This window comes from Podarcis muralis, chromosome 10 (assembly GCF_964188315.1).
Source record: "Podarcis muralis chromosome 10, rPodMur119.hap1.1, whole genome shotgun sequence".
NCBI classification, from domain to species: domain Eukaryota; kingdom Metazoa; phylum Chordata; class Lepidosauria; order Squamata; family Lacertidae; genus Podarcis; species Podarcis muralis.
Genome location: NC_135664.1, coordinates 56989201 through 57003892, shown reverse-complemented (window position 1 = coordinate 57003892; position 14692 = coordinate 56989201). Strand labels below are relative to the sequence as shown.

Sequence of the window (14692 nt, the reverse complement as noted above, 5' to 3'; positions counted from 1 at the left end):
GGGCCAGGGCCTTTTCAGCACTGGCCCCGACTTGGTGGAATGCTCTGTCACAAGAGACTAGGGCCCTATGGGATTTGACATTTTTCCGCAGGGCCTGCAAGATGGAGCTGTTCCACCTGGCCTTCGGCTTGGACTCACTCTGACCCCTTATATGGGATTTGGTACATAAATTTTCCCTTGGCTTTTTAGCTAGCCCATGTAGGACCAGTGTGGATAGCTGGCACGGGTGAATACTAAAATGAGGCTGCATTTTAAGCTGTATTTTAAACCGTATTTTAATTAACTGGTCCCCCCCCCATTACTTTTTATTGTAATTTAGATTTGGTGTTAGCTGCCCTGAGCCTGGCCCTGGCTGGGGAGGGCGGGGTATAAATAAAAAAATATTATTATTATTATAATAATTATTACTACTGTTATTATTATTATTATTAGAACTTAAAAACAATATAGAGTTCTAATTCTGTTGTCTGGGTATGAGAGACCTGATACAGTGTGGTTAGTGTGTGGGATACTTTGCTAACATCCCTTTCCTAGATTCAGGTAGGTAGCTGTGTTGGTCTGATGCAGTAGAAATATATAAAAAATAAAAAAATAAAACAATTGTCCAGTAGCACCTTAGAGACCAACTAAGTTTGTTCTTGGCATGATCTTTCATGTGCATGGACACTTCTTCAGATACCATCTGAAGAATGCATCTTCAGATATTCATATCTTCAGATATGCATCCGAAGAAGTGTGCATGCACACCAAAGCTCATACAAAGAACTTAGTTGGTCTCTAAGGTGCTACTGGACAATTTCAAACAAATCAATCATGATATACAATATCTTTATTGTCATTGTCCCATGCAGAACATTGAAATTGAAAAACTACATAAAACTACATAAAACTACTACAAAACTACACAAAACATTCAAAACCCCCTAAAAACTCTGAAACCCCATTTTAAAATACACTATACTATAGAGACCCCTTATGCTGCGTTTAGAACCAGAATTGCATTTGCGTAGAAACTGTTTCTCAGGCGGCTAGTCCTGGCCTTTATAACCCTATACCTTCTTCCAGAAGGCAGAAGCTCAGACTGCTTCAGTATATATGTGATGTTATGATTGTTATACAAATTAGGGAGGGGCACTCTTACAGCCTTCCCTCCCTCAAAGGATCATCTTGTAGGTCAGAGAAATAGGAAAACAGAGGCAAGGCCAGGTAGTAGAAAGCAAGGCGGACTTTTTCTTTATGGGTCTATTTGCAAAGATTCCTTCCTGCCCCCACCATGCAAGGAAAGTGAGGGACCTCGGAACAAAAATAGGGAACAACTTCTAAAGACTTTAGAAATGGTCCAGCCCCTTACCCAAAGAACACCCAAAATGTAATACATAGAAATGGGTTGTACATGTAAATGCTCCGTTATGTTTCTGCAACATATTTACAAGTCTGTCACTCATATTTGAATAAGGCATGTTAATTGCTTTCCCAGGCTTGCTGGAGCCTTCTGTTGAATTGGTGAACACCTTGGGGTCAGAGCTAATTGACAAAGATTGGCCCTTATTCAAATACATTATTCACTTTTGACAGGTCTTCCTGAGTGATTTGCAAGTGTAAAGCTTTGTTGTGGAGGAATGATGTTATCAAGAACTTCCTGCTACCTGTTCGGAGGGGTCTCAGAATTAAACTGGAGGCTCACTCTTGCTCTGTGTATTTGCCTGGTTCATGTTTTATCTGTACAACTATTTCAAGGCACATTTATCTACATGTACCCCAATTTTGTATAACAGGATCTTTTACTCCCAAAATGCATTACTTTTCTTATACAACTTATTTTGAGCAGCAACATGGTGAGTGAAGTTCATTCTCTTAGTTGGAGATGCTTCTAGAGTCTGCAGGATCCTTGTCTCTCTGGTTATTATGGAACCCAAGGTAAACCAGTTTAGATGAGAATATAGTTACGCAAGCTTTACGCCAGAGGTTTTCCTCTTCCTATCACTTAATTTGGGCAAGATTTCTCTTATTAATTGAAGCTTTCTTATCTTTAATAGCTTCCTTTATCCTGTTAGCCCACACACAGACATACTATTAGAACTGTTCGCATCTTTCACAATTTGTGGTTCATATTTTATCTGAGCATTTGTCATAGTGGTTTTCAATAACCATCATCCTGACTTCCTGAAATGAAGCCATGTTTTGCTTTGAATCTCATTTAAGATTATAGTGTAGCACCCTGTGTAGCAATTGTGTAGCACCCTGCTTGTGGTTAACGTTTAGCTGGAATGAAATATTCAACGCAGCAAAAGAGAAATTAAAATAATAATTTATTTGTCAGACAAATAAATGGTAGGCACAGTGGTATATGGTTACCAAAAGCTCTGCCCCCTCCAGCCCTGATGGCCAGCACTTATATTTCCTCAGCCCAGCCCCCTTGCTCCTCCTTTGGCTGCCTCTGTCCAATCAGCCTGGTTGAAATTCCTATTGGCTGTTTGCTAGAACCAATCATAAAAGATACACCCATTTCCTATTACCTTTTATGGGAGACAAAGAGCTATATATCTTACATTTGCCTCGACAAGGCACCTTAATTCACCTTTTGCCCTTTTACCCCTACACTCCAAAACAAATGGCTAAAACAGATGGCTCATGGTTCTCAGCCAGCTGCTTTTCCCATTAGCTCTTGCCCTTTAACCTTAGGGAAATATGACTCGAGTCTGATGGGAGGCACATGGTATTATTTTCTGTTAAACAATAAATCTTACTATTTACCAACTCTTAATTAGTGTTTTTGCAGCTTGATTGTATTCTGTAATATGTATGGTCAGTATGACCTTTGCTCCCAGCCTGTAATTCCCTTTTACAACTTTGAGGTACTATAAATCAGGGCGGCCCTTTCCAGGAGAGCAGGAAGATAAACAACTGCCAAAGTACTTAGCCAGCTGCTTTATGCCTGGCATGAAACATACAAACATTTGCAAATATATCTTTAAGCTCATTTTAAAATACAGGTCTTGATCAGATGCCTCAATTGTAGACTAAGATACATTTGATAGTTTAAGAGAGATTTTCTGCACCACTTTTGATTTTCAGGCTACTCATATTTTGTTAAATCTATTCACATGATCAATCACCAGAGTTCAAAGAAACATTGTCCAGTTTTGAAATCACATTCTCTTGCATTGTCTTGAGTGCAAGTAGAAGAAATGGGAACCATTTGCCTCTGGATTTAAAGTGACTGATTTGTTATTACACCCCAACAAGGAAAATTGTGGTTAGTCTGAACTATGGCTTATTGAAATAAACCTATATCAAAGTATGATTTCTGAACTTGGCTTGTTCCAATAAACTAAAGTTTAAACTAGCTGAGAAATCATGAAATGTTAGCAACTAGTTCTGAAATAACTTCATTCTTTATGAACAATTGGTTTTCTGAACTGCTGAGGAAACAGTGAAGCCCTTCTGTTCTTTATTACCTTCTGTCAACAACGACAACAACTTACTTATACCCTACTCATCTGACTGGGTTGACCCAGGCACTCTGGGTGGCTTCCAACATAATAAAAACACAGCAAAACCTCAAACATTAAAAAATTCCCAATATAGGACTGCCTTCAGATGTCTTTGGAAGGTTGTGTAGTTGTTTATTTGTTTGATGTCCGGTGGGAGGTTGTTCCACAGGGCAGGTGCCACTACAGAGAAGACCCTCTGCCTGGTTCCCCGTAACTTCACTTTCCACAGTGAGGGAACCTCCAGAAGGGATTGGAACTGAACCTCAGTGTCTGGGCTGAATAATGGGAGTAGAGACTCTCCTTCAGGTATACCTTATGTATATTATTGAAACATCTATTTCTGGCAAGAAAAAAAGAGGAAAAACCTGAAATCTGGGGAGGAAAAAATGCAGTAGTGGATTATCTGAGCCTTAAATTTTTACTTAATTTTATGTGAAAATACATCCTGAGTCTTGAACAAAGGGCATTATAAACTCATCGGGGAAGAAAGATTTTACATCCATGGAGCAGAAGCAGGGCAGAAGCAAATATAATTTTAGTGCTGCCAGCCTCAATCAGCCATAAGCAGAGGTCTAGTCTAGTGTCTAGAAAGGCAGATAATTTAAGGAGCCTATGAAACAGATAATTAAAGCAAGGAGAGTGCCACATATCCCCCCCACCCAGCATAATTGGAAATTCTGACCTGGGGGAAATATTCCTTCCATTTTACAATGAACAAATTGCTTTTATAGAATTGTCCAATGACTTCTGCTTCTTTTGAGCTTTAAAACAAGGCAGTAATTCTAGCACCTGCAAATAGCTTGCTGAATGAGTGGTGCACATGGCTTGCTCCTCCTAGATTCACTTATAAAGGACAGAACTCTGAAGATCATAGGTCAGTTTGGGAGTCAACCCATTAAGACTGACCCAAGAGTGACACATAAGCACTTTCTCATGTCTTTGAAGTGTAACATGAGAAATGCTTTTCACTAACTGGAGGCTTGCGTTCATTGTCTGATGTTACATTAAAGAATACACCCTCAGTCTTAATACAACTATGCAGTGACAGCCTGGTTCTCCAGCACCATTTCTGCTGAGTGTTGCCTTTGTTGCCACAGTTTTGTATTAATATATTCCCTCCCCCTTCCAAGTAATATTCTATACAGATTTTAATACAATCATCATGGTTCAAATCAATACAGTTTGCACTATGAGAGAAGAGTGAAACTAATTTACAAGAGGACTCCAGCTTCCTGCAGGAAGATTGAAAAAGGCATTTTCTGTTCCTGCATACTGTAATTTATTCTGGGGGAGCAAGAACAGTTTAATTCATGCTAGTAGCAAATACTGCTACATTAACATAGTGTTATCAGCAGTATAACAAACAATGCCTGGGCAATGAGGTCAGCTTCTGAGGCACTCAGTATGTCACTGTACTTCTCTGTTGTTGCACCAAGCTTACGGAATGCCCTTCCAGAGAAGTTCTGTGTGGCCCCAGCTATATTTGCTTTTGGGTAGATAGTAAAAACACATATCTCTAGGAGGCTTTATGTGCTACATTTTAATAACAGTCTGCTGGAGGCTATTTTTTGAATTCCTGACTTATTGCTGATGGCTCCTAAATTGTTTGTTTTAATATTTGTAATTGTTCTATTGTTGATGAGGTTTATATTGTTACGTGCTTTGAGTATTTTTTTTTTTTTAAAAAACGAGTAAGTGTGACAAGTGGTCAGGCATATATCCAAACAACAGAGATTTGTCCAGATGAACAAGCTTGCACTCACATCTGCACAGATGTGTTGATGGTCACAAGGTTGGGACTTGGGGGAAAAGATGAAACAGCTATGAGCTGTGATTTGTCAATAGAACCTCAATGTATGGAGACTGTGTGTGTGTGTGTGTGTGTGTGTGTGTGTGTGTGTGTGTGTGTAAGTGTAAGAATGTAAGATGCAAGGGACAAACAAGGGATGAAGGATATACCTTTCATGACCTCCTTGTAGCGCCAGAGATATTGTCCAGAATGCTAGACCAGATGGACCTTTGATTGAGCACCACCCTCTCTAATAACAAACATAGGTGGTTGAGTGCTGACGGGATTTTAGCCAAAATAGGGCCACTGAGAAACAAATGGGAGGTCTCTGGATGCTGTAGTGGACTCTGAAAGTATGCAGAAATACAAAATGTTTGTTGAACCTCACAAAGGGAATGCTCCTCCCAAAACAGCCCAATGCAGTCTGAGCATGCTTAGTAGCCTCTAGGGCAGGCTTCCTCAACCTCGGCCCTCCAGATGTTTTTGGCCTACAACTCCCATGATCCCTAGCTAGCAGGACCAGTGGTCAGGGATGATGGGAATTGTAGTCTCAAAACATCTGGAGAGAACCCAAGTAGAGACTTAATATCACAAAACACACAGCAAAGATAATCCTGGAAATATAGGCTGTAAACCCTTTAAAATGTGCCCGTCCAGTGAGTCCCAAAATATCCATTTTAAAAGCTCTTTCCAAGCTATGCTACATACTAGTTTCAGAATCCATTCTGGTCTTAAACAAAATAAGGCTTTTAAAAACCTTGCTCAGAACTCCTCTCATAGTGAATCCACATTTTGGGGCGGGGGGGGGGGGGGGGGGAGAGAGAGAGAGAGAGAGAGAGAGAGAGAGAGAGAGAGAGAGAACAAGGGTTTGGTAATCCAATTCTTCTCAAGCTGAAGGGTGATGACATAGGCTAAGCCTGGCAGGACAGTTTATGTTTTTAACCCCTTCATGCATTAATTAGATTAATACATGCTAGAGCTATATGAGGCTTGTACCCTACAAAACCAACACTATAATATGGCTCCATATGGGGTAGATAGAAAAGCATATAGCATTTTAAAGTTTAATATTTTGCTGACAGCAAAATGAAAGCATATCCATTTGTAAGATAATACACATTATTTGTATAGGCGGCTTTAATGCTTTTGTGTCTTATGGTCATAAGGGCAGAGAACACCTTGTGATAACCAGGAAATAAACGGTTACATTGCTAGAGCCAGAAATAAAAAGAAGGAAAACATTCTGAAGCCATTAATTAGGTGACAGGGTTAAATTAAGACCTAATGTTAACAGATTCATCTTTGCTGAGTTTTATTTTCCTATACTAGACTCAAATCCATTTAATATAGGACAGAATATTTGAAAGGGCAAGGAGTTTTGAAATGACTTGAGCTCTATTTAAACGATTGAAATGAGAGGATGATAATATACGTAGAACTAAATAATATTAGGGGTGGTGTCTGCTAACTTGGTATAATGCAGGAACCCCACCTTCTCTTACTTTTGCTCTCATTTAATATAGCTAAGATGTATAAAATAATTTCTTCTCACATGGAACAGGATTTTTTTAAAAAAAAAATCTTATATAATAGTTATTATTAACATTCATCATTTATCCAGAATATTAAATTTGTAAAGTTCCCAAATTCATAACTTTTTCTAAAAATACTGGAGCTTGCATAGGATTTCAACCTTGATTGTTTTCCCCTAGCAATAAAGTACACTGACCAACTCTCCTTTGTTTGGTCAAAAAACACTGTAAAGCTCAGTATGAAAAATCCAGGGGGTATATAACTTTTTCGAATCATGATCATGACTAGAATAGTTCCCCTATAAAGTCACCCCCAAAAAATAAATCTTGTTTTTGGAAACATGCTTTCTCCCCATTGTGACTTCATCAGTTCAGCACTGAGTTCACTTGATAAAAAAATCTTAATCTCTATTTTTTTCTACCCTACCTATTCAAGGTGGCTAATAATTCTATAATAATACAGCTTCTTAATTATATATTACATTACTCAAAGAATAACTCCCAAGCTCTGCCCAGCATTTCAGAGCATTTTGCAATTCAACTGTGTCGGTAAAATAACTCCACACATTGTGGCATGTAATAACCCTCCTGCTGAAGGTAATTTTTCTCAAGGTCACAAATATACTGCCGTTCTCTGGCCCAAATACAAAATTTGCTTATTTCTGTGTGCCACTGGAGGGCAGTGTGGATCTCTAGGAAGAGTAAGGAATTGGAGGCAGCCTGGGTATGAAATAAGATGGGAAGGAAAGGAAAGAAAAGAAAAGGAAAAAGAAAAGGAAAGGAAAGAACACTCAGAGTCACTGGAACCTATAGTAATCCTGGGCCATTAGGTATGCAGCAGGCGTATCTTTGCTGACATCCCGATTTCAAGTTACAGTTGTGTGAAATAGATGTAATGAGTGCTTTGCCACAAGCTGGGATTTTTGCATGCAGTCAACCCTGAAATGAGCCGAGGAATGACATGCTGAATAGCATTTTACGGTTTTGTCACATTTGAAATCTCATCTGAGAGAAGAAAACAGTCAGCCATGCACATTAAGGCTGACAAGAATCAGCGCTCAGTAACTTGACCAGGGGACGGAAAAAGAGTTTCACTATCTTCTGTGCCTTAGTAGTGTTTTAATCACATCCAAAACAAATATATCTGTGACAATGCTTCCATGTTTATTGGGGGATCAGTGCTCCTCAGGCATGGAAGTTTCACGCACCATTGTTGTTGGCATCAAAAAATACATTTTAAAAATCCACATTTCATATGTATTTACCCTTTCTACAGAAAACCCCATTGCTGCTGTTGTTTTTAATCTGTTGCCAATAACTCACCAGAATTATTAAGTCTCTGTCTGGAATACGAGTGGGGAACCTTTCGCCTTCCCAATGTTGCTTAATGGCAACTCCCATCAGCCCCAGCAAGCCTGCCAGTAGCCAGGGATGGAGTTGGTAGTTCAGCAACATCTGAATGGCCATAGGTTCACCACACATGGTAGTCTAGAAGCACCTTCTATTTTGAAGGGATCTCCTAGGGACATATTGAGAATGTTACTATTTTTTTTGTTTGGCTAGGTTCTCAAGGATTTTTAGCCTCTTTATAGCACCTAGTGAGAATAAAGGGAGATAATCTATAATTCATAGGCTACGTGACTCTTGCGTTTAATTTTTGTACAGTACTTGGAAATTCATATTTGAATATTTTAAAAGACATGATTATGGCCATGTGCATACACTTTCCTGATAAAAAAATAGACAGGCACAACACATTCTCATGTTGTTTTTATGTGTACGTCCGTAACAGGAACCTGCTTCATAATACAACAGTATTAACAAAATATTTAATTATGATGGATTCAGACTTATCCCCTGCTCCCCTCAGCAATATGAAGAACTGCTATTGTTCATCATATTATCAACAGGCAGCAGTGTTCCTGCCAGATTTTGCAAGGATACAAGTAACCTTTTACCAAGTGGTAAATTGGCATTTGTGAAAGAACCCGTAATGATCTTCACAGTTTATTCCGACCAGCTCTTAAACAGAGCACAAATTCCTCACTAAATCTCTTCCACCACCTGCCTTGTCTGTTTATAGCTTACTAACCCCTTGTGTCATCTCTTTGTATATATGTCTAATTTATCAGTTTCTTGTAGATTGTCAGCAGCCTGCTGCCTCCATACCGCCACACGGCTCACAACTAGCCAGGAGGCAAGACTGCCAGACTGTCAGGTAATACTTGGCTAACTTCTCTCTTCTCCTCTTGCTCTTCACTGCATGCTGTGGTCAGTCTGTCACGGACAACAGCCAAGCTTCCCACCCCACTTCTTTTCTATGCAGCTGTCACTCCTCACCCCACCTCCATTCCATCCTTCCATTTCTTAGTTTCTACATGGCTTGTGTTTTTTTAAAAAAGAAAAGAAAAATCAAATATATATTTGATTTTTTGCATTAGTATGTGTGAATACCAACTGAGAGTCTAGCTAAAGCCTAGCAGAGGAAAGCAAGAAGACTGCTGTTGTGGTCTGCAGCAAGGACAATGTGTTTTAGGACAAATTATCAGCATCTTTGAAATGTCCCTCAAAGCAGAACAATTCAGGGATGTCTCATGCACTCAGTTACACTAAAAGCTCTTGATTAACATCACCATTCATTTCATAAGCAACCTTTCAGAGAGAGTCTGGGCTTGTTACTGAGTAACAGTTAATGACAAAAACATGGAAGGAGAAGTTCCTGAGACAGCCTGACTTAATTTTATTAAATGACAACCCGGCTATAAAGCATTTTTTGGCCACTCAGCAAAGTTCTGTTTCTTTGCTGAGAAAAGGGTGTTACAATCTAAAATCTTTAAGAAATAGATTATTTTTTATTTTGTTAACACAGTCCATGAGTAATGTGCTGCTGCCTTGCTATGATGGGCTAGGGTTTGGATTTCTTATGAATTGCAAAATAATTAATTAACGCTGGGTGTGTATGTTTGCTCATTGGGAGCCATTTCAGTCACAATGGGAGATTACTGGCCAAATTATAGGTGCTGTTTTGCAGTTGCCTGGCCTCTCACAAGACCTCTTTTCAGTGGTTACAATTTAAGACCCACAACTTCTGAAATGTTCAGAAAATAATGTAACTTGATTTCACTTTTCTCATCAAGTAAAATTGTGTAACTGGCAAAGACAGCCTTGTGCCCTTCTCTGGAACCACCAACATCACAGGCTTCAGCCAGTTGGGAAATGGATGTAGTGAAATTAAGAAAAATGGATGCACTCTAAAACACTAGAACTGCCACTAGAAAGATTAGCTAATTCATTTTTTAGTGTTAATTGGTTCAGTGAATCTACAATCCATAGTTGGTCGGCTCAGAGTAAGATCTCCATCCATGATCTGATTGTGGAGGCCAGTTTGGTCTGTTTCACTGAAACCTGGATGGATGAGCAGGTGGGAGTTGGTCTCACCCAGCTGTGCCCACCTAGGCACTCAGTGCAGCATCAAGGCAGACCTAAGGATCAGGGAGGGGGAGTTGCTGGGTCTATAGAAATTCTCTTTCTCTCTAGGCTCTCTGTCCAGCCTCACTGCCAGCCTCACTGCCCAGCAGTCTCGCTGACAGAGCTGGTCTCGGAGGCAGTGTTGAGGACTCCCAGACTGCTGGTTTGGGGGGACTTCATCATCCATGCTGAGGTGACTGGCTCTGGGGTGGCTCAGGACTTCATGACTGCCATGATGACCATGGGGCTGTCCCAGCATGTCATCGGCCCAACGCACGAGGCAGGCCACACTCTCAACCTTGTTTTCACAACTGGACAGGAAGAGGGTGATCAGAAAGTAGAGAATATTTACATCAATCTCTTGTCATAATCAGATCACTTGCTGTTGAGATTTATGATTTTAGCACCTTCTTCCCACTGCTGAAGCGGGGGACCTATAAGGATGGTCTACCGCTGGAGGCTGATGGATTCAATGGGCTTCCAGGTGGCTCTGGGGAGTTTTCTGGCTGCTATGACTGTCACTCCTGTTGAAGCCCTGACCGACCTCTGGAACATCCAAGTGGCTAGGGCCATTGATACAATCGCCCCTGAATGACCTCTCCCACTTTGCTGAGCCTGCTTGGCTCCTTGGTATACTCCAGAGCTTAGGGCGAGGAAACAAGCTGGGAGATGGTCTGAACATATGAGTGGAGAAAAACTCCAGTCAAATGCAATGCTGAGGGCTCATCATTAAGCCTTCCTCGTGGCAGTAAAAACAGCATAGAAGTCATGCATTGCACCTTTGTGTTGTCCAGCAGAGCTTTTCTGGGGGGGGGGGTGTTTATGGGGTCTTTTACATTCTGGCCCCAAAGAGGTGACAGAATGAACAGTAACTTGCTGTGACTTGTTTGTAAAGCATTTGGAGGATAAAATTGCTTGTTCCTACTGGGACATTAACTTCACCTCTTTAGAGGTGTCCAGAGCCCTGTCTAGTCCTGTTACGTTGGAGCAGTTTCAGTTGGGAAGGCTCCCTGTTTGTGAAATACTCTCCCCAGGGAAGCTTGCCTGACACCTTCCATTACATACCGTTAGGTGCCAGGACAAAAATATTATTTTTCTTCCAGGCCTTTGGCTAATTAAACAATCTATGGCCTTTTAAACTGGGGGGGAGGGGGCAGTTATTGTTTTTGTTTGGTACTATGTTATGTATTTCTGTGTTTTTATATTGTAAGCTATCCTGTGAGCCTTGCATGAAGAGCGGTATATAAATGTAATAAATAATAATAGTAATACTCTGACGTTTAAAACTTAAGATAATGTGTTTTCAGGATCCATCCTGTGGCTGCAATTTATCTTAACTGCTTTTAATGTTGAATTTTAAATTGTTGTAACCCACCTGGCACCTGCTGGTAACAGATGATGATGTTGATGATAATCGGCATAGCAAGAGTGCACAGAGACTTGGTGATGTATTAATCATTTCCCCCCTTTTTTATTTTCAGTCCTGATGTAGCTCTTCCAGAAGAACAGCCACATTCCAGCTCTCAGTGTGCTCCCATCAGCTGTCTACCTAAGCCTCCTCCTTAAGCCTAATCTTCATATGCAACCTAAGAGTCGGGGGGCGGGGAAGCCCCCACAAAGAAACTGAGTCGGGGTTCTCACAGCAAAGGTACAGTTTGCGCCGAAGGAACCATTAGGCATTGCTGCCTTTTTGCTGCATTGATGAGTCCGGACACATATCTATGGTCTTAAATCAACTGAGGATGTATGGAAGAGCACAAAGTACAGTGCCCGAACTGTTCAAGAAGATCATTTAAGGTTCCTCTGGTTACATCCAGATAATCACGGCTACAGTTTGGATGTCAAAATACGTTTGTCCCAGCCATTTGGCTTGTACTGCTAATATGCTGGGAAGTTAAAACTACTGAAACAAAACAAAGAAAATGTGTTACAAAACCTGATTTTGACAGTTGAGCCACAGCCACAACTCTAGTTTTTCTTTATGTGGATTAAAGGGTGTTCAATATCTTTGTTTTCATTTTATCATATTTGCACCATGAGTTTATTAGAAATACAGTCCATGCCGTGTGAATGTTTTTCTTCTGGGTTGTTTTTGGTTTTTTTAAGTGACGCAGAAATAGTTTACCTAGGGTTTTTGTTTTGTAACTGAGGATTGTTCACTTGGCCAAAGTGTGTGGCCTGGTGTTCTCTTTTTCTTAATTGCACAAAAAATGTTGAAAGTGTGTTGAACTGGAATGTGAACTTTGGGGGCATTGCAGAAAAAGCTGGATGTGCCTAAATCCCGTTGAAATAAATAGGCACACGGTGAAGCACTTGAAACCCACCAACATCAACAGAATTCAGGCATGTCTAACTTTTCCTGCATTGTGCCCATTGACTTGTACTTTTCTGCTGCACTGGTATTGTTTACGCACTTATTTTATAACTAATATGATATTAGATGCTGGTTGTTGTTTTAATACTTCACTAGGATCTGATTAAGCCGAAAATGGGTTTTAGTGAACAGTGCATTTAATAATTGTTTCCCTGTGGTTAACTTTTGTGTTTTGGGGAGGTGCTTGTTTTTGTTTTAGGGACTTCCCTCCCTCCTTTTTTGCATTTCAGATAAGCTGATGACTTGGTGCTGCTCATTTTTCTGTTTGGTATCTGGACAAAAAAAACAAAACAGGAAATGAACTTGAAGTAAACATGCTGTGTTATATTATAACTGAAATGTTCAGGATGTTCTTCACTTGCTGCTCCCAAGTTCAGTGTTAACCAGGTTAAAGCCTTCCCTTGGCAAAAGAAAGTCAAGGAAAAAAGAAGAGGTAACTAAATGTAACAAAAAATAGTACATTTCCAGCTGCACTGGGTGGTGAATTTAGCTGTGCAGGTGGGATTGATGTCTTGGACTGAAGATAATTGTTTTAAATTATTGCTCTAGTGCATTTTTTTTCCTTGCCAAAACCCCCAGCTACTATAAAGATCTATCTCATGTCAGTTTGATGACAAATACTCAGGTGACACACAGGAAGCAGATTCTGTTCCTGCACTGCACAGCGTTCCCACTCTTAAGAATCTCTCCTTTAACAAATGTTTTGAGGAGCAGTGAGTATAGAAGAAAACCAAGAATATTCAGATTTATTTTGCACATTGCCTGGCGAGTCAGACTGCTGACTAGGCTTAGAGACATCACTTTTATCCGTCTGTTGCATTCCCCAGATACAATTCTACCCATCCGTGCTAATTAGCAGAATTCTTGCTCTCAAACAGGTAGCCTTAATACATTTTAAATAAGGCCTGGGCAGATTCACGTCTCTTTGTCTTTCCTACTTGTGCAGTGTTCATATGATCCACAAGGCAGAAATGTGAAGATGTCCTGAACCATGCAGCAGCCTTGACATAAATCAAAGGCAGCTGGGATAATTTGGCCTAGGCCATCTGAATTTGAGAGAAAGAAAATGATACATTCATTACCAAAAAGAAAAATAAAGGGAGGACTTTTAAGCCAAGGATAGTCTAGATGGCCAATCATTGTGCCTAACAATCATTACAAAACCAGTAACCAAGGTGCTAAAAAACAGAATAGTCCTAAACAGCAATTCCTGTAATAGAATCACAACAGAACAGCTGAGCTTTTGTAATGGATTAGAAATTCAGAGTCAGAGGTAAAAAGTAATTTAGCAGTGGAATCTACAAGCCACTTGAAAGCAACATATTTTGATCCTTAAGGGCAAATATGTGGTACTGTGGGGACTTAATTAAACAGCAATGCATTGGCTTTAAATGGCTTGTGACTGATAGTCAAACTTGTATGTAAGTCCGCTGTTAGAAACCTAACAGTGCTTTGTACTCATTTATCCTTTTTGTTTCCATGTTCCTTATCTTGTGATATATTTAACATTTTAATGCTGTATCTTATCCTCATATTCTTATGTAACAAGTGAATGTCTTCAATTCTTTTATGTAAACAGCATCTAGGGCTGCCACCTCTAGCTTTAGATGGGGTTCTTTCCTCAAATAAAATTTAAAAACCTAATAAGTGGGGTGAAGGGAAACAAGGAGCCTTGTGACAACTTAAGAGACCAACACATTTATTTCGGTGAAAGCTTACACCAAATGTTGCACCACAATGAACGTGCTTGCCTTTAAGGTTCTATGCGACTTTCTGTTGTTTTGCTGCAACACGGACTTAACACAGCTAACCTTCTTAAAGCTATTGCATAGGGGTCTGTGATTAAACTAAGTACCTACTAGTCTACTGACACGGGAATCCCGTTGAGGGGTAAAGGTGGCAACCTTGTTGGCATAATTTTGGCAAACACTGAAATGAGCCCTTACGTGGAGTTTGTTTTGTTTTTCAATTGGGTATGATCTACTCTAAATTATGCATGATGATTTCAGACAGAAAGAGAGAGCTAAGCACATGC

The 14692-nt window shown here is 40.0% G+C and overlaps 1 protein-coding gene across 13 annotated transcripts in view; it reads left to right on the top strand.

The window, feature by feature from the left end:
- Nucleotides 1-13820, top strand: part of BICD1 (BICD cargo adaptor 1) — a 126145-nt gene extending 112325 nt beyond the window's left edge. For 7 of the 13 annotated variants that reach the window (XM_077935087.1, XM_077935090.1, XM_077935088.1 and 4 more), the window contains 2 exons: nucleotides 8958-9033; nucleotides 11765-13820. In XM_077935087.1, coding sequence (XP_077791213.1) covers nucleotides 8958-9033; nucleotides 11765-11849 — 161 coding nt within the window. In that variant the 3' untranslated portion in view covers nucleotides 11850-13820. Of the gene's footprint in view, nucleotides 1-8947; nucleotides 9034-11764 lie in introns of those variants that run through there. The other 6 variants (XM_077935091.1, XM_077935095.1, XM_077935096.1 and 3 more) reach the window with 3 other exon arrangements.
- Nucleotides 13821-14692: the final 872 nt, after the last annotated feature.